A 20,581-nucleotide genomic window follows, 5' to 3' on the forward strand; every position below is an offset into this window, starting at 1 on the left:
GATTAGGTTTCAGATTCAGGGTTCTAAATTGAACCACCATAGCACCAACATCTCTTGAACTGTTTTTGGAGAGATTTCAGCCCCAAATAGCAGAAAATTAATTAGATAAGCTCGCTCTGCAAGATTTCTGCCATTTTGAGCTGCAGGAGATTCAAAGTCAAGCCCAGCTTCTACTGTAATATCTCACCCATGTCCAAAGTCACCAGGATCCAGGAATCAAAATCCACACACTCACCTTAAAAGAGAGAGATGGGACTTGAATTTCTGGCCCAGAGGATGCTCCATTTTGAATGTGAATTTTTCGTCTGGCTTGTGGGGACATTTGGTATGTTGAATCCTAAATTATGAGGGGGACTTTGCTGAAATAATTTTTTGGTCACTTTTAACGGCTTTTTTCTTCTAAGTACCAATAAGAGATTAATTGGAAAAGCTCAGAGAAAACCAAAAGCAATAGTTATAAACATTTTATCCTGCTTCAGTGCACTGTAGGCAGCTTTCCACAGTTTGGGAAGGAGAATCATAAATGAGGATAAGAAAAATGTTTGGTTTGAAGGTTTCTCTTGCGTTCTTCCCCAGTAACCTGAACCTTACCTCTCCCCCTATTCTTCTCTGATTCTGTCTTTCTCTCAATATCAGAATTACATAATGTACTTTCATACACTGAGCTGGTTCTCTTCTGACTTGGTATCTTTACCTTTTCCCAGCAGTTCAAAACACCTTGATTTATCCATCACTAATAGAGAACATACACCAGCATATTGCCTGCTTCCATGACTGCAAGTAATGTCTGCAGGGTGTTTTAGTCGTGTTTGCCTTGGCGCTTTATTCTTTTATAATAGAATGTTATTTACCTATTTATTTAAGTACTAACTTCAACCTACAAACAAAAATATCAGTGGGATCTTCATTGTTAATTTTGCTGTACAGATGTAATTTTGATAGTTACAAGAGGATGTAAAATCTGTGGTGGTATATCATCAGTGGAAATAGATTCAGCTGCAGTTATGTGACCTGCCCACCAAATGCTGCACTAGTAAGAGGCGGGGACAGATGAGGCTTGGACTAGTTGAATGCGACTGGTTTATTTGGAGACTTTATTATTTACATGGATTTTTTTTGGTTGTGTTTATTTTGGGGGGGTCATTCTCCGCTTGGGGGTGGGGGAACAACAGGAAATCGGAGATCAAGTTGCATGTTAGCCAAGAAGGGAATAAGTTAATTCTGTTATCTAATCCTAACTGTATAACAGATTTTCAAGAGTATTCTTCTAATGCCTCTTTAACATCAGTTCAGAAATTTGCAGGGGAGAAGGAGAGAGGGTGTGGGAAAAGATGAGAGCTCCAGTGGCTAACAGACCTACAACTGAGTATGTGTTCTATAGCCTGTGACTTTAAAAGGACAATGAGATCAAAATGTAATACAATAGCATGATTTTGTGTCTGTGTCAGTGTATGTCCATAGCCCTGGACCCTATACACAGGTCCAAATCTTACTCTGGTTGAGCAGTCCCATTGCTTTCCATTGGGAAAAGCAGTAACTTTTTGTGAGTAAGAGTGGCAAGATGTAGCCTGTAGAAATCAAACTGATATCCTATCTTGTTAACTTTATCAGTGAACCCCTTTGGAATTGATCTGAAAGTTTAGCTATGGCAAAGAGGTGACAAAAGCTAATACATGGTATCTGTGGAAACTATCTGGAAGCCTTTCAAAGACTGGTGTGAGCCTATTGTTGGTAAAGAAATATAATCTCATCAACTGTACCATGATTGTAGACTGAGGCAGAATGGAGATTTTAAAGAAATGGAATCAAATAAAACCATGAATTATTTCATATGAAGAAGAATAGTTGCTGATCTTTCTATTTGGTTGCAGGTTTGTTGAAGCATTTTCAAACATATAGTGACTTTTTCATGTTCTGTGCTGCTGGGTATTTCTCAAAATGTCTGTCAGGTGTAAAATATACTATTTCCTCCCTTACCCCAGTACATATAAAGGTAGAATTACTGATGGTGCAACATAAGTCAGCTTTTAATTTTATCAAAAGCTTTCCCACTTCATTTTCACTGTAACACACATAAAGATACAACAATGTTCCATGTTGTTAAAAAATGAATTATCCAGTTCTCAAATTGGCAAAATAAGAAGTATTAGCATGGCCCCAGAAGAGATGGCACAGTCCAGCTTATTCTCAGCAAGCACCACTGAGAAGTGGGTGTGTGGCATAATATCTGTTTAATAACTCCCATTTAAATACTGACAAAAATGAAAAGTTCTACGTGCTGGTAAAGAGAAGTACCAGCCTATTTATATCTTGGGATGGTGGGCAGAACCCACCAAGGGTGTAGAGGGGCCACCTCGGCAGATGAGGGAGGGGACAGAGAGTTAAATGATTATGGGGGACAAAGAATGGAAAAATAATAGAGGAAGAGGTGCAGGTCACAGGTCAAAACGAGGGAACCAGAAGGAGAGACAGTGAATCCAAAAGTTGCCCTGAGAAGTACAAGATGTGAATGGATGTCCCAGAGGAACTTGCCCATTTTCCTGGATATGAGCATGGATGAGTTCCTCTGGGACATCCATTGATTTCTCTTATTTCTCAGGGCAATGTTTGGATTCACTGTCTCTCCTTCTGGTTCCCTCATTTTGACCTGTGACCTGCACTTCTTCCTCTATGTTCTGTAGCTACTGCCTTTTGTTTTCACATTCCATATTTCTAAGCATCTGCACACAAGCCTGAAAAACAGGTAGGTGTGTGGACTTACTTGCCTAATTGCATGATAGATGAGTGATTTGCAAATGCAATCCAGGTGTCCACTTTTCAAAACCATGCTTATAGATGTGTGTTAATAAATATATTGCTATTTCAATATAAAAACAATGTCTCTTGTCTACTGAGGTAATGATACTTAGTTGAATTCAGATTAGAAAGGTAAATTCTCAAACATTCCAAAATGAGAATATGGATTCTTATCAATGAAAAGGATTCTTGAGCACCTTAACTTTTCATCAGATATTTTATTCTTAGAACATGAAATGAATTAGCAGGAAACTTATTTAAAAAACAGAACCAAACTCTCTCCTTCATAGAACTAAATCAACTAGATGAATGTTACTGCCAGGGTAGAGCAAAGAGGAAACATGTTTTATTCATGTGGCAAGCTTCTATTTCACACTCACGCAAGTAAAACTACATGTGAACTAACAGCTGCTCTCAGACAGATTGCTGTGTGTCACAATCTGCTAAGGGAGCGCAGCTGGAGAAATGTGCACAACATTTTCATCTGTAAAACTAACAAACTAGGAAAGCACAATGGAGGCCACAGAATCTCACCCACCCACTGCTGCAATAAACCTCTCACCTATATGTGAGCTATTGAAGTCCTCAAATCACAGTTTAAAGACTTCAAGGAGCAGAGAATCCTCCAGCAAGTGACCCGTGCCCCATGCTACAGAGGAAGAGGAATACGGACCCTGGACTTCAGAAAAGCAGACATTGACTCCCTCCGGGAACTGATGGGCAGGATCCCCTGGGAGAATAACATGAGGAGGAAAGGAGTCCAGGAGAGCTGGCTGTATTTAAAGAATCCTTATTGTGGTTGCAGGGACAAACCATCCCGACGTGTAGAAAGAATAGTAAATATGGCAGGCGACCAGCTTGGCTTAACAGTGAAATCCTTGCTGATATTAAACACAAAAAAGAGGCTTACAAGAAGTGGAAGATTGGACAAATGACCAGGAATGAGTATATAAATATTGCTTGGGCATGTAGGAATGAAATCAGGAAGTCTAAATCACACCTGGAGTTGCAGATAGCGAGGGATGTTAAGAGTAACAAGAAGGGTTTCTTCAGGTATGTTGGCAACAAGAAGAAAGCCAAGGAAAGTGTGGGCCCCTTACTGAATGAGGGAGGTTTGGTCAAGCTGAAACTGTAGTTTTCGATGAGTAAAACATTCATACAAAAGGTTTTGGCCATCTCAACGCAACATTAGCTTTTCCTTTTTTAGGTCCCAAGCTATACAGTCCTGCTCAGTTCTCCATCTCCTGCTATGATATGATCACACTTTCCCCCACAAAAGCCACTCTGCCAGCAATGTCCCATCCACTCTTGCAGCTAGCAAGAGATGTCAAGAGTAACAAGAAAGGTTTCTTCAGATATGTTGACAACAAGAAGAAAGCCAAGGAAAGTGTGGGCCCCTTACTGAATGAGGGAGGCAACCTAGTGACAGAGGATGTGGAAAAAGCTAATGTACTCAGTGCTTTTTTTGCCTCTGTCTTCACTAACAAGGACAGCTCCCAGACTGCTGCGCTGGGCATCACAACATGGGGAGTAGATGGCCAGCCCTCTGTGGAGAAAGAGGTGGTTAGGGACTATTTAGAAAAGCTGGATGTGCACAAGTCCATGGGGCCGGACGAGTTGCATCTGAGAGTGCTAAAGGAATTGGCGGCTTTGATTGCAGAGCCATTGGCCATTATCTTTGAAAACTCGTGGCGAACGGGGGAAGTCCCAGATGACTGGAAAAAGGCTAATGTAGTGCCAATCTTTAAAAAAGGGAAGGAGGAGGATCCTGGGAACTACAGGCCAGTCAGCCTCACCTCAGTCCCCGGAAAAATCATGGAGCAGGTCCTCAAGGAATCAATCCTGAATCACTTACATGAGAGGAAAGCGATCAGGAACAGTCAGCATGGATTCACCAAGGGAAGGTCATGCCTGACTAATCTAATCACCTTCTATGATGAGATTACTGGTTCTATGGATGAAGGGAAAGCAGTGGATGTATTGTTTCTTGACTTTAGCAAAGCTTTTGACACGGTCTCCCACAGTATTCTTGTCAGCAAGTTAAAGAAGTATGGGCTGGATGGATGCACTACAAGGTGGGTAGAAAGTTGGCTAGATTGTCGGGCTCAACGGGTAGTGATCAATGGCTCCATGTCTAGTTGGCAACTGGTATGTAGCGGAGTGCGCCAAGGGTTGGTCCTGGGGTCGGTTTTGTTCAATATCTTCATAAATGATCTGGAGGATGGTGTGGATTGCACCCTCAGCAAGTTTGCGGATGACACTAAACTGGGAGGAGTGGTAGATATGCTGGAGGGGAGGGATAGGATACAGAGGGACCTAGACAAATCGGAGGATTGAGCCAAAAGAAATCTGATGAGGTTCAACAAGGACAAGTGTAGAGTCCTGCACTTAGGATGGAAGAATCCAATGCACCGCTACAGACTAGGGACCGAATGGCTAGGCAGCAGTTCTGCAGAGAAGGACCTAGGGGTGACAGTGGACGAGAAGCTGGATATGAGTCAACAGTGTGCCCTTATTGCCAAGAAGGCCAATGGCATTTTGGGGTGTATAAGTAGAGGCATTGCCAGCAGATCGAGGGATGTGATTGTTCCCCTCTGTTCAACATTGGTGAGGTCTCATCTGGAGTACTGTGTCCAGTTTTGGGCCCCACACTACCAGAAAGATGTGGATAAATTGGAAAGAGTCCAGAGAAGGGCAACAAAAATGATTAGGGGTCTGGAACACATGACTTATGAGGAGAGGCTGAGGGAACTGGGATTGTTTAGTCTACGGAAGAGAAGAATGAGGGGGGATTTGATAGCTGCTTTTAACTATCTGAAAGGGGGTTCCAAAGAGGATGGATCTAGACTGTTCTCAGTGGTAGCAGATGACAGGACAAGGAGTAATGGTCTCAAGTTGCAGTGGAGGAGGTTTAGGTTGGATATTAGAAAAAACTTTTTCACTAGGAGGGTGGTGAAACACTGGAATGCGTTACCTAGGGAGGTGGTGGAATCCCCTTCCTTTGAGTTTTTTAAGGTCAGGCTTGACAAAGCCCTGGCTGGGATGATTTAATTGGGGATTGGTCCTGCTCTGGGCAGGGGGTTGGACTAGGTGACCTCCAGGGGTCCCTTCCAACTCTGATATTCTATGATTCTATGAAGACAAAAACCCCTCAGGGCCTCTTCCAATCTGCCCTGGAGGAAAATTCCTTCCCGACCCCAAATATGGCAATCAGTTGAACCCTGAGCATGTGGGCAAGATTCACCAGCCAGATATCCAGGAAAGAGTTCTCTGTAGTAACTCATATCCCACCCCGTCTAACATCCCATCACAGGCCATTGGGCCTATTTACCATGAATAGTCAAAGATCAATTAATTGCCAAAATCATGTTATTCCATCTCCTCTATAAACTTATCGAGTTTAATCTTGAAGCCAGATAGGTCTTTTGCCCCCACTGCTTCCCTTGGAAGGCTATTCCAGAACTTCACTCCTCTGATGGTTAGAAACCTTCATCTAATTTCAAGTCTAAACTTCCCAATGACCAGTCTATATCCATTTGTTCTTGTGTCCACATTGGTATTGAGCTTAAATAATTCCTCTCCCTCTCTGGTATTTATCCCTCTGATATATTTAGAGAGAGCAATCATGTCTCTTCTTTTGGTTAGGCTAAACAAGCCAACCTCCTTGAGTCTCCTTTCATAAGACAGGTTTTCCATTCCTCGCATCATCCTACTAGCCTTTCTCTGTACCTGTTCCAGTTTGAATTTATCCTTCTAAAACATGGGAGACCAGAACTGCACATAGTATTCCAGATGAGGTCTCACCAGTGCCTAAAACCTCCTTATCTCTACTGGAAATACCTCGCCTGATGCATCCCAGGACCACATTAGCTTTTTTCACAGCCACATCACATTGGCTGCTCATAATCATCCTGTGGTCAACCAATACTCCGAGGTCCTTCTCCTCCTCTGTTACTTCTAATTGATGCGTCCCCAGCTTATAACTAAAATTCTTGTTATTAATCCCTAAATGCATAACCTTACACTTCTCACTATTAAATTTCATCCTATTACTATTACTCCAGTTTACAAGGTCATCCAGATCCTCCTGTTTGGTATCTGGGTCCTTCTCTAAACTGGCAATACCTCCCAGCTTTGTATAATCCACAAACTTTATTAGCACACTCCCACTTTTTGTGCCGAGGTCAGTAATAAAAAGATTTAATAAGATTGGTCCCAAAACCGATTCCTGAGGAACTCCACTGGTAACTTCCCTCCAGCCTGACAGTTCACCTTTCAGTATGACCCGCTGTAGTCTCCCCTTTAACCAATTCCTTATCCACCTTTCAGTTTTCATATTGATCCCCATCTTTTCCAATTTAACTAATAATTCCCCATGTGGCACCGTATCAAACACCTTACTGAAATCTAGGTAAATTAGATCCACTGCATTTCCTTTGTCTAAAAAATCTGTTACTTTCTCAAAGAAGGAGATCAGGTTGCTTTGATACAAGCTACCTTTTGTAAGACTGTGTTGTATTTTGTCCCATTTACCATTGACCTCAATGTCCTGAACTACTTTCTCCTTCAAATTTTTTTCCAAGACCTTGCATCCTACAGATGTCAAACTAAAAGGCCTGTAGTTACCCGGATCGCTTTTTTTTCCTTTCTTAAAACTAGGAACTATGTTAGCAATTCTCCAGTCATACGTTATAACCCCTGAGTTTACAGATTCATTAAAAATTCTTGCTAACGGGCTTGCAATTTCATGTGCCAATTCCTTTAATATTCTTGGATGAAGATTATCTGGGCTCCCCGATTTAGTCCCATTAAACTGTTGGAGTTTCACTTCTACCTCAGATATGGTAATATCTACCTCCATATCCTCATTCCCATTTGTTATGCTACCATTGTCCCTCAGATCCTCATTAAAGACTGAGGCAAACTATTTGTTTAGATATTGGGCCATGCCTAGATTATCCTTAACCTCCACTCCATCCTCAGTGTTTTGCGGTCCCAATTCTTCTTTCTTTGTTTTCTTCTTATTTATATGGCTATAGAACCTTTTACTATTGGTTTTAATTCCCTTTGCAAGGTCCAACTCTACTTGACTTTTAACCTTTCTCACTTTATCCCTACATGTTCTGACCTCAATAAGGTAGCTTTCCTTGCTGATCTATCCCATCTTCCACTCCCTGTATGCTTTTTGCTTTTTCTTAATCACCTCTCTGAGATACTTGCTCATACAGCTTGGTCTACAACTCCTGCCTATGAATTTTTTCCCCTTTCTTGGGATGCAGGCTTCCAATAGCTCCTCTGCCTTCAGATCCATAAGTTCTTCAGCCCAATTCACTTCCCTAACTAATTTTCTTAGTTTTTGAAAGTCAGCCCTTTTGAAATCAAAAACCGTAGTCGCAGATTTATTTTTTTTTATCCTTCCGTTGAGTTTGAACTGAATTAGCTCATGATTGCTCGAACCAAGGTTGTCCCCTACAACCATTTCTTCAATGAGGTCCTCACTACTCACCAAAACCAAATCTAAAATGGCATCCCCTCTTGTTGGTTCAGCAACTACTTGCTGAAGGAATCCATCAGCTATCGCATCTAGGAAAATTTGAGCCCTATTATTATTACTAGCACTGTCCTCCAGTCTATATCTGGGAAGTTAAAGTCTCCCATGATCACACAGTTTCCATTAGTATTTACTTCATTAAAAACATTAAAGAGGGCTCCATCCATATCCAAATTAGATCCTGGTGGTCTATAGCACACCCCAAACGCTATCCCAGGGGAGGCTCTAGTAGTTTTCTTCCCCAATGTGATTTTTGCCCAGACGGACGCTGTCTTATCCATTCCATTGCTTCTTATTTCTTTACATTCTACCTCATCATTGATATAGAATGCTACTCCACCACCTTTACCTTTATTTCAGTCTTTCCTAAACAGCACATACCCTTCAATACCTGTAGTCCAGTCATGACTACTATTCCACCATGTTTCTGTTATCCCTATAATATCTGGTTTCACTTCCTGCACCAGTAGCTCTAGTTCCTCCATTTTATTACCTAGACTTCTTGCATTGGTGTACAAATATCTTAATTTTTGCTGTTTGGCCTTGCTTACATTCTTTACCCGATTAGACATGGACATTCTACAGCCAATATTATCTGTTAGATTGCTATGTACACTGCCCTTCCGCCTTATGTCCATTCTCCTACCCACGGCTGTATCTTTTCTTACTTTGTTTTCTTCCCTCTCAATGCTAAAATCTGGCATGGAGGTTACCTGGACATCTTCCAACCATCTCCCCCAAATTCCTAGTTTAAAGCTCACCTGGGTTGTGGGGGACAGAGGTTCAAGACCCTACTTTGAATCAGGCAAGACTTGAACATGGGTCTCCCACATCCCAGGCAAGTGCCATAATCACAGGGCAAGTGGATATTATGGATCAGGTGTGGTGTTTGATGACAAATTCCATCCTGGACCCAAGAAACTTCCTGATGAAAATTTCATTGAAACACACATGCTTCTGTGGGAAAAGTTCAGTTTTGACAAATTGGCCTTTTTCAAAGAAGAACCATTTAGTCAGAAAATTCTTGACCAGCTCTATAAGTGAGTTATCTGAGAGGGTTAGCCAAACAAGCTAACTTTATAAGCCATTAGTCACGTAGATAATCCTATAATCAGTGCAATACTCTATATGCACTTGGGATTTAATGAACAAATGTTTCATCTCTTTTGCCTTTAGCAACCTTGCACAAAGTACATAGCCATATCCACCTTCTCATAAATATGCAGCAGTTTCTTTGAGCAAAAGTCTGCATCATGTTACACCGTCCTGGCAGAGTACTGCTACATTTGCATATAAGATGTGGTATAAAAGAAATACAAATTGGTGTACTCGAAACCTTGTAAAGGAAAGCATTGTTCATCAGTAAGAGCTTCATGGCAGGTAATTGATCACGTATAAATATTTACATATTATACAGCAGTAGGCTGAGACTTTTAACTGAAAGAAAACATCTCCATAGTGATTTTAATGTTTTCCCTATTGTTATATATGTTTGTCTTTGTAAGTAAATAATACATGCTGTGTTGTCTTCTTGAATGCTTTGGGTTTCTTGCCTGTTTGAACATTAGTGCTATAAATGCCTGTGTGTGGCTCTGTATAGGCCCTGATTCAGCAGAGCACTTAAGTTTGTGCATAAATTCTTTGCTAAATCAGGGCCACAGTACGGAGGACTACAGTTTTGTTTCTTGTATATATTGTTCTTTTTCAGAGTTGCTTATTTGTAGTCTCACTTGCGGGATAAGTATGGCATTTTAAGTTGGGAGCAGAGACCTGGATGCCAATTAAACTGGATACAGTGCAACTTCGGCTAATAGATTTCCAGAGTTGGTGCTGGATGCATATCACCGGACTTAGAGACTGGGCCCAAAGAGCCTTTGCCATCAGCTGGGGTTTCAGGCAGCCCTACAGCTCTTTGCAGGTTTAGACAATGATGGCTGGGCACCCGTTTACTTTCTTCATATTTCTTTGTTATTGTTTTGGTTTATCTGTAATCCTAAGCAGGCTGTGAGGGCCACTAAACGATGAAATATGTTTTAACTGACACTTAAATCATCTCTTGAAAATTCCTCTGGTGATTCCTAGTTAACTGAAAGCATTTGAGATTCCATCTTTCTGAGACATCATTGAAAATAACAGTCCATTGGGTCACCGAATGATACATTCTGGAATGTCTTTAGCAAACCAAAGAGGAAAAAGGATTTTGAAGGCTGTAAATGAAAACCTGTCCTTGTGGTTAATGCTACTGTAACAGGGTAGCTTGCCCCTTAGAATGAAACTGGGCTCAGCAATCCTGTTCCAGTCAAGGTGCCACCCTAGTTTGGTGTAATAAGGAGGATGGGGCTGCCCTTGGGAGTTAGAAATATGAGCTCAGAAGCCTGAGAGGGGAGTTTGAAACACAGATCCCAGAGAGAGCTTATAGAGAGAGAGTGAGTTCAGAACCCAGAGTTTAGAAATGGAGAGAGTCCAGAGACCAGAGAGTAAAGATAGCTCAGAGCAAGAGCTGAAAGCTTCAGGGAGGGGATGCTCTTGAAGAAGGGAGCAGTGAGAGTTCACTGGTTGAGCAGTGGAACCAGATAACCTGACGAAAGCGGGAAACTTTCAGGGATTCACCTACAAACTTCCCAGCCAGAGATGGCTGAAGGCAGAGTAGCAGAGGGAGATCCTGCTGGGTCTCTGAACGGGAAAGTTGGTGGGAGCCTGAGAGGGCTTAATCCTTGGAAGGAATCGGCAGAGAGATACCCCAGCTAGATGGGCTGGGTGAGTCATAGTGAGAGACTCTGGAGCTGTTCCTGGGGTGAAGCACTATGAGACATGCTGGAGCCATATCGGGGAGCTAAGCTGGGGTGTGGTGAAAGATGCCAGAGATGTGCTTGGTGTTGGGACAAATGTATACTGTTGGACTGTGCTGGAAGGATTCTGGTTATTGTCAGAGGGACTTTTGGTAATAAACTAATTCCTCATAAAGGCTACATATTTACTCTGTAGGCTGTATTGAATTTATTTGAGGAATTGAGGGAAACTGAGGCAAGGAACACTTGTAGGACTACCGGAGGCCACAAGGGGGGACCTGGGAGGCCACATGTTTATGGTCCCTTATCACCTGGTTAGTGGGGCATCTGTTCAGCATAAATTTCTGGGCGTATTTCACTTGTCCTTTTAGTTTTGCTTATCATTTCAGCTCTTTAGCTTTAAAATGAAAGTTTAACTTTTCAGTTAAATTATATTTTAACTGAACAGTTAAAGTGGAGAGGCCTTAATATATTGAAGGATTATCTGCAAAGAATGGTAATGGCTTTTTAATATCTTCTTGTTTGCGCATTACTTTTTATTCTTTATTTTACTGTGGCATACTTTTATCTGCATTAAAAAAAAACCCTGATCCAAAACATTTCATGTACAATAATGAGTTAGACAGACTGGGTTGGGGAAAAAAAGATCAGTACAACCATATAAATATTGGATATCTATAAAAACAGCCATGTGGCAAAAAGATTAGCATTTTAAATGGTCACATCAAAAAAGATGCAATTAAAATCCCCCCCTCCCCACACACACACAGTTCAGAGCTTTCTTATATATGGGTTTATGAACCCTAGGAGATGAAACAAGTTAGCCATAATTATGGCATGTGTAAAACAATCATTTAAATGGCCAGTGCTTTCCCAATGCAACTGTTCTATGGATTTTAAATTTTATGTCTGAACTGTGTTTTTATATTTTTCCCCTTGTTGCCTTAGGGCTTGCCTACACATGAAACTTAATCTAGAATAAAGTTGGGTTAAATTTAAAGTTGCTGTTAGGCCAGAATAAGAGTGCCTAATTCCAAATTAGCAAAGTGGATTAAGATAATTTGGATTAAGGAGCTCTTATTCCAGAATAAGAGCACTGTGACGGGGTATACACATCACAAAGGTCTGGAAAGGGCTAAGGTGGCCTGGTAGGCCTGTTAACTCCACAGGCTGCACCTGGAGGAAGAGTCAGGGAGCAGGGAATTGATTGCAAGCAGGTTCAACTAGGCAGAAACAGGTGGGACCTACAAAGCCAGGGAGCTGGGAAAGGACAGTCACTCCAGGGAAGAAGGAGAAGAGTTTGAAGCTGGTACACCCAGGGCAAGGAGGGAAACCAGGAGTTGTAAGAAGCAGAGCAGGGAGCAGAAAGCCCAGAACAGCTGGGAAGAGGGTCCCTGGACCCTGGGGAAGTGGCACAATCGGGGCAAAGACTGCCTAGGTCACTGTGAGAGTGACAGAGAATTTGGAGGACTGTACCCTGGAAGGGGGAAAACTCTGAGTGATCTAGCCAGAGGATGCTGCAGTTCCTGGGATGAGAGAGGAAATGCTGACCTGAAATAGTGACCAGGCAGAGGCACCAGACAAGTGGTGAGTGGTATTCCCCATCAGAAGAACCCACATATGCAGTTAAACTGAAACAGTTAATCAGAATAAATATTCCAAAATAATTTCCCATGTACACAAGCCCTTGGAAAAATGACTGGAAAGAATTAAATAAAATAGAATAAATTGGTGGTAACTAGCTACATTACAGTAAAGTGTGTTTTTAATACCTCTGAATGTCCAGAAAGGCAACATCAAACTATATTGTATATTAACTTAAATTCAGTTAAGGTAGTACTAATCATAAAGTTGGTCTTAACTGGTTACCAACTATTTTTTATGTAGTAATCATTTTCAGCTATTTTTCTAAAGCAATAGGAGTGAGGGGAAGATGACTGATAAAAACAAGGTCCAGTAATAACATATCGATGAGTGCAGGGAAGGGTTCAATTCCTTTCAAAATCAGGCCACTTATTTAATTAAATTTACAAGCTTAGCATCAGTTCGGCTTCTATTTTTTTTTTTAAATCTTTACCCAGTTTACTGCACAGTGATATTTGAAGTACCACAGTTATTTGCTATTCTAAATGTAGTGAAATATTTCAATGCCTTAAGTACCATTGCTTGGCAAATGCTGTCTGTCCTTTTAATGGTGGCCAGTGTACCATTTCTTTGCTTTTCAGTTTAAATTTTAAAAAAAATTCAAATATTTCTCTTAAATGCAGATCACGTCTGAAGGATGAAGGTAATTGTGTATTGAAAATGTAGTGATCTATTTGACAGGAGGAAGAAAAATAGACCAAATAATGGTTCATCAGACTAGCCCTCTATTTTGAGATGACTTATTTCAATTGAAACATAGGCCATTCAATCATAATAGTGACTGGTACATTTTGTTATTGAAAGAAAAACAAAACCATGTTTCAGAAGTGGGAACCGTAGATTCACAAGCAATTACTGTTTGTGGTGATGGTTAACATACTATCCAGGCAAATGTTTGAAGCAATTACTATTACAATCTGAATCCATATTATAGAGTAGTTTGCCAATTAGAAGGTTCATAATATGCCTGAGTTTGTTGCAAGATGCTGAATTTTCCACACCAAAAGCTAATGATGGAGGGTTTTGCAAAGGATAATTAAAATGTAGTAAAAAAAGAAAATGGGACTAGATAAACATTTAGGCGGGATTTGAACAGGCTGAGGCTCACTGAAATGGAGTCAATGTGGCTAATGGCTGCTATTTAACATAAGAAAATCTATCTCTTCATCTCAATCCAAAACTGATCTAATTCAACCATAACCAAATAATAAATATTCATGTTGGTGCTGTACATCACTTACACCAACATTAAAGTGCATTGGGATTGTTCTAAGTGAAATGTGTCATATAAACAGCATTAATAGGGAGATAATCCAGGGTTTCTGCCTTAAATCGGCAAAGAGCAAGGAAATGCAGAGTTAAGGGTGAAAAATGCATCCTTCACTTATGCTTTGTGCCAGTATATTGCAAACAATGAGGAGATTGTTCTACATGTAAGGCTAGATCTTCAAGAGTTCAGCTCCCAGTTAGGAATCCTATTGCTGCCATTGAGAACAACACAGAATTCCTACTGCCATTCCTCACACTCTGAAAATGATGAGGGAGCTGCTCAGCGCTTTTGAAGAATGGGCCGCTTCATTTTGGTGCAAAATGGGAACTGAGCCTGGTGTGTTCTTGTTTTTTTTTTTGAATCTGCCCTCTACATGACAGAGGATATTTTCAAAGGCTCGAAGTACGGTTAGGCATCCAACTCTGATTTGCTCCTTAGAACATCTCCTTCTACGTGGCTGTCATAAATATAAAGGGAAGGGTAAACACCTCCTGGGCAGAGGAAAAACGCTTTCACCTGTAAAGGGTTAAGAAGCTAGGATAACCTCGCTGGCACCTGACCAAAATGACCAATGAGGAGACAAGATACTTTCAAAAGCTGGAAGGGGGGAGAAACAAAGTCTCTCTCTGTCTGTGTGATGCTTTTTGCCGGGGACAGAACAGGAATGGAGTCTTAGAACTTAGTAAGTAATCTCGCTAGATATGCATTAGATTCTGATTTCTTTAAATGGCTGAGAAAATAAGCTGTGCTGAATGGAATGTAGATTCCTGTTTTTGTGTCTTTTTGTAACTTAAGGTTTTGCCTAGAGGGATTCGCTGTTTTGAATCTGATTACCCTGTAAGGTATTTACCATCCTGATACTTTTTACTTTTACTTTTACTTCAATTAAAATTCTTCTTTTAAGAACATGATTGCTTTTTCATTGTTCTTAAGATCCAAAGGTTTAGGTCTGTGTTCACCTACGCAAATTGGTGAGGATTTTTATCAAACCTTCCCCAGGAAAGGGGGTGTAAGGTTTTGGAGGAATTTGGGGGGAAAGACGTTTCCGAATGGGCTCTTTTCCAGTTATATACCTGTTAGACGTTTGGTGATGGCAGTGATAAAGTCCAAGGGCCAAGGGTAAAATAGTTTGTACCTTGGGGAAATTTTAACCTAAGCTGGTAAAAGTAAGCTTAGGAGGTTTTCATGCAGGTCCCCACATCTGTACCCTGGAGTTCAGAGTGGGGAAGGAACCTTGACAGTGGACATAAGCAATAGACTGAGTCATAGGAGGACATGCATCTGAACTGTGAGTTCCCTTGCTTTGATTGGCTAAACTGTAAAGATTTGTATATGTTTGTCCATGGTTGTGTTTATGGGATGTGTGGGTGGGAGGCTGGGGGTCACAAAGAGTTTTGCAATTTAATAATGCTGTATGTGAAGTGAGAAAATGCACTGCCAGTGAAGTTCAGCTAACCAAAGATTCAGATGGTTTACAGAAGGCTGTGGGTGATACGATTCTTTACTACAGTTCTCTTTTCATGTAGGGTAACTCTTCCCATGCTCCCACAAGACCAGTCTCATAGTATGTACAGAAGAAAAACGGTAAAAGACGGAAAAAAAATGAGCATGCGCTACATGTCATGTTCACAAAAGCGTAAAATGTACAGTGCTAACAGAGGCTTGCAACTAACCTGATTTAAAATTTGACACCTGGGAAGGAGACCTGAACATCTAGTTTTAGTTTTCAAAGAGCATATTAAGTAGACATGACATTAAAAGGAGAATTAAGAGAGCAACAATAGCAACCACCAGTAACATATATTACTGTAATTTAAAGCAATAAATAATAAATCCTCTACATACAGAACAATAATGAGGTAAAGACCTTATGATTCTTTTAGAAACCATTTTGATTTATTTATTTTGGATGGGGGGGGGGGCGTGGAGGAGTAAACTGTGTACGTACATACCGGGTTTTCTCCTGGTTCTTGTTCTGGACAAGGTTGGATTGTTGGCTGTAAAAGGAAAACAGATTCTCCTCATTAACTTTCATAAAAATCTCTAGAATGTGTTGTTCTCTAGTGGATAGGATTTTACCAATTCCTATTTGAGTTCAGATTTCAAGTGTAAACAGGGTTAAGATTTCCAAGTTCCTCAACCTGCTCACATTTTTTTGTTTCCTTTATCAAATAAAGGAAGAGCATGTGTATCGATCTGAAATTAACACTTTCCTGCAATAGCAAACATCTTTCAGATAACTAGTTGGTTTCATAATAGTTCCACTGTAGTCTACCTCAACAAAGCCATTCATACAGTGGTGTGATTCTTGATCTTCAAATGTAAAGGTAAAGATATAAAAATCTGTTCCATTCTTGCTTTTTCCCTTCCTCTCACTCCCCAAGGAAAAAAACATGAAATGAAATGACCAATGCAGGAATTGATTTGTGCTGGCAGTGTGCTATGTTCATGTGATAGCCTTAAATTGAGACTCCTCCACCTCCACAAACTACCTCCTCCACTCCAGGGAAACTGGGGGTGGCATTTTCATAAGTTGTACAATTTGTGTAATAACCATTAACTCCACTGAGAACGGAATTAGTCTAACACGGAGTACCTTTAGAAACACATCTTGGGTATATTGGAGTAAGCTCCTGAGGAAAAACCCATGAATGCATGGAGTACCAAAACATGTTGTTATAAATGGAGGACCAATTGCAATCACTCCAATTTCTTCTCCTTTTCAGGCTATCTGTATTTTTCATAGTATTCCAGTTTTGAGCCTTTTCTTTCAGTGGATTTTTTTTTCCATCTGCCCTTTCTGTTCCTTTGTCACAATTTCTCCTTAGTGGAGATGAACCCACTAATGTTCATTATTGAAACTGAACTTCTGAACCATCAAGATTGGGTTTGAAACAAGGCAAAACAAAGCAATCTGTGTCTAGTTTTATCAGCAAAAAATGATAATTAAGCTAAGCATATATTGTGCACTGATTTTTTTTGGGGGGGGGGTCTTGCACAGCCATATTTTAACAATTTTTGGAGTGTCAAACTTTGTCTATAATCAAGGTGCTCCAGTAGTTCAGGAGGATTGGGAAGCACAAAATACAGCCATAGAGCTGTGCCTTTGTATCATGACGTGCGTTACTTAAAATGATATTCTGTGTTGTTAGAGTACTGAAAAACTAAGAAATATTTAATACACTAAAAACAGCTGAAGATGTAATGGATGCCTGATTGTTGTGTGTCATTGTCAGAGAAGAACTGCTGAAAGTGGAGGCTCTGTTTTTTTTAATGTTTGGTTTTTTTCCAAAGAAAAGATGTAAGTGCATACTTCCTTAAAATGTAACCTGTTTGGTGTACCATTTTGTTATTACATTACTGCCTCGTCCCAGCTGTGTGTGGTGGCAAGAAACTACTTCCATACAGTACACTTAATCAAATGTGTTTATTTGTAATGGTTACACTATTGGGACATCTCCCATGGAACTGCTTTCACTGAATGAGTGAATAGAAATAACTCTTGCTTACTTGGGACATTAGTAACAGAAATTCTACTTAATTAAGGATACATTCAGCAAGGGCCAAATGGTTACATAGCGTTTAACCAGGTGTTAAATAAGCATAAAACTCAAGGCCTTTTAATGAAGTTGTCAAATAAAGTTTAAAATAAATAAAGACAAAGTGCAGTGCATATTTATGTTGGTTTTTATATTTTTATTCAGTTATTTGATATTTCATGTTACTTTATTTCTTTTCAGGCATCTTTTTTTTTCTTTTTTAATCCTTAATCAGGACAGTGGCTGTCCACAAAGGTTCCCTAATTAAGATGAGATTACTAGAATAGAATAGTTTATTTTATTTAGACAAATTGGAGGATTGGGCCAAAAGAAATATGATGAGGTTCAACAAGGACAAGTGCAGAGTCCTGCACTTAGGACGGCAGAATCCCATGCAGCGCTACAGACTAGGGACCGAATGGCTCGGCAGCAGTTCTGCAGAAAAGGACCTAGGGGTGACAGTGGACGAGAAGCTGGATATGAGTCAAGAGTGTGCCCTTGTTGCCAAGAAGGCCAATGGCATTTTGGGATGTATACGTAGGGGCATTGCCAGCAGATGGAGGGACGTGATCGTTCCCCTCTATTTGACATTGGTGAGGTCTCATCTGGAGTACTGTGTCCAGTTTTGGGCCCCACACTACCAGAAGGATGTGGAAAAATTGGAAAGAGTCCAGCTGAGGGCAATAAAAATGATTAGGGGACTGGAACACATGACTTATGAGGAGAGGCTGAGGGAACTGGGATTGTTTAGTCTACGGAAGAGAAGAATGAGGGGGGATTTGATAGCTGCTTTCAACTACCTGAAAGGGGGTTCCAAAGAGGATGGATCTAGACTGTCTTCAGTGGTAGCTGATGACAGAACAAGGAGTAATGGTATCAAGTTGCAGTGGGGGAGGTTTAGGTTGGATATTAAGAAAAACTTTTTCACTAGGAGGGTGGTGAAACACTGGAATGCATTACCTAGGGAGGTGGTGGAATCTTCTTCCTTAGATATTTTAAGGTCAGGCTTGACAAAGCCCTGGCTGGGATGATTTAGTTGGGGATTGGTCCTGCTTTGAGCAGGAGGTTGGACTAGTTGACCTCCTGAGGTCCCTTCCAACCCTGATATTCTATGATTTTATCTGTTTCTTGAGAGTTTGAATTAGCAGTGAGTGGTATTTATCACTTGCCTTGTCCCAGAATACCTACTCTTATTTGTAGGACTTGCAAACAGTGTGATTTGATTACAGTACCTCAAAGACTAACCATAAGAGCATCAGGCATTCTTCATGCAACCTAATGAGTTGTAGGACTACTGAAACACAAGAAATAAGACAATCAGAAATGTTTTTTCAACACTGCTGTTACTCCAGCATTGTTGGCACAGGTACAGTTGAGTCCAGATTTGAACCACGCCTCTTTGGAGTTTTGGAAAACCATAATAAATCCTTTGTCTTTTCCATCTCTAGAAACAATGAGTTATGTTTGGCACTGCAAAACAATTATGATTATTTTAGTGAAACCTTGGCTGGACGGTCAGTAGACGCTGGGAAAGGAAGGCTGATCCAGGGTTTATGTTGATGGGATTCGATAGACTTAGGCTCAATTCCCTGCTCTGACATAGATATCCCATGTGACCTTGGGCAAGTCATTGTCTTTCTCTGTTCCCAAACTGCAAAATGGGATAATACTGGGACATAATTAAACAGTGGTAAGATTGTGAGGCACTCACATATTACGGTAGTAGCAGCCTGCTATGGGGTGATCCGCCCAAGAGTCCTTTCTAGTCTCATTCACTGATCGCAACCACTCCCGGTTGTCTTCATCACCACCACTGTGCTTTATTATATATTTACAATAAGCTTCCCCCTCTTGCTTTTGCAGAAGGATAGAGTAGCATCAGCCACTCCTGCCTACTTCTGTCTTCCTTCAGGCTCCTTACTCTCCTCCTTGCACTTCCTTCCTTCCTAGCTCCTGGGGATATTCCCACCCAATTCTCCCCATAGGTGTATCTCCATTGAGTTAATTGGCCTCCCCTGCCAACAGCCTGTCTTTCAATCGGAGCTCAATTAATATATATTGGTGGAGATTTAAGTGACAGGGTTCTGAATTAGCTCCTGAGTCAGCACATCCTGTTACACAGCCATATATGTAGCTTAGATGGTAGGCAGTTATTCTTTGAAGCATCTAACTTTACTATTGTCTGTTGAATGCCAACAGTATGTTGGGCACTGTAGAGAACCTAGAGTAAGACACAGTCTCCTCCCCAAACAGATTACAATCCAATCCTTAAGTGTAGTGTTTGAACTGGGGGGAAAAATGTGCTCTCCTCCTCAACTTTTTCCTTTTGCAGCTTTTTCCTCGCTTTTCCATAAAGCAGCAATGCGAAGGAGGTATGACGCTAACCATCTATGTGCATGGAGGAGCTAGACCTGCTCAAAGGCTGTGTCTGACATGACCCAAACTTGAGTCCTAATGTTGTAGTACTCCATGAAACTTTCCTGAATTTATGTCCAGTTGTTATTTTGAATAAAGTCCAGTGTTCTGTGCTAAACTGTGGAATTTAATCATGCTACCATCAATAGTTATCAGTTACACTTAAAGTGTGATAAGCTCTGTTACAGTACCTCAGTGATGACACTCTTTGACAAATTCATTTTGAATTGAGTTAGAAAGGAGTCATTAAAATAATTTCTTGTGAATTTGCTTATTCATCTGAAAATTCCTCCATCACTTGACCTTTAAGCTTCTTGTTTTAATTGGTCATCGAGACCTTTCAAGAGTGGTTTAATAGAAAGGTAATGCCATTCCTGTAGATGAAACTAAAAAGGGGTACTGCTTCTTGGGGAGGTGTTGGAAGGACTGTTTGTAGAGATATGCAATCTGAGATTTATGGATATTTCTATTCATCCAACCCATTTTCTTTTTTATATTTGTCATCATGAGCAGCCTATGACAAGGAGCTTCAAACTCAGCATGATCAACGCTGAGTGTGAGATTAGTACATCAACAC

The 20,581-nt window shown here is 40.7% G+C and overlaps 1 protein-coding gene across 4 annotated transcripts in view; it reads left to right on the forward strand.

The window, feature by feature from the left end:
* The window catches only part of GRID2 (glutamate ionotropic receptor delta type subunit 2), a 1,039,989-nt gene that overhangs the window by 525,314 nt on the left and 494,094 nt on the right, over positions 1–20,581 (forward strand). The window contains exon 1 of one of the 4 annotated variants that reach the window (XM_048847026.2): positions 14,540–14,732. The exons of the other annotated variants lie outside the window; for them this stretch is intronic. Coding sequence (XP_048702983.1) covers positions 14,615–14,732 — 118 coding nt within the window. The 5' untranslated portion in view covers positions 14,540–14,614. Of the gene's footprint in view, positions 1–14,539; positions 14,733–20,581 lie in introns of those variants that run through there. 4 annotated transcript variants of the gene reach the window in all.

The sequence above is a fragment of the Caretta caretta genome, chromosome 4 (genome assembly GCF_965140235.1).
Source record: "Caretta caretta isolate rCarCar2 chromosome 4, rCarCar1.hap1, whole genome shotgun sequence".
NCBI lineage: Eukaryota > Metazoa > Chordata > Testudines > Cheloniidae > Caretta > Caretta caretta.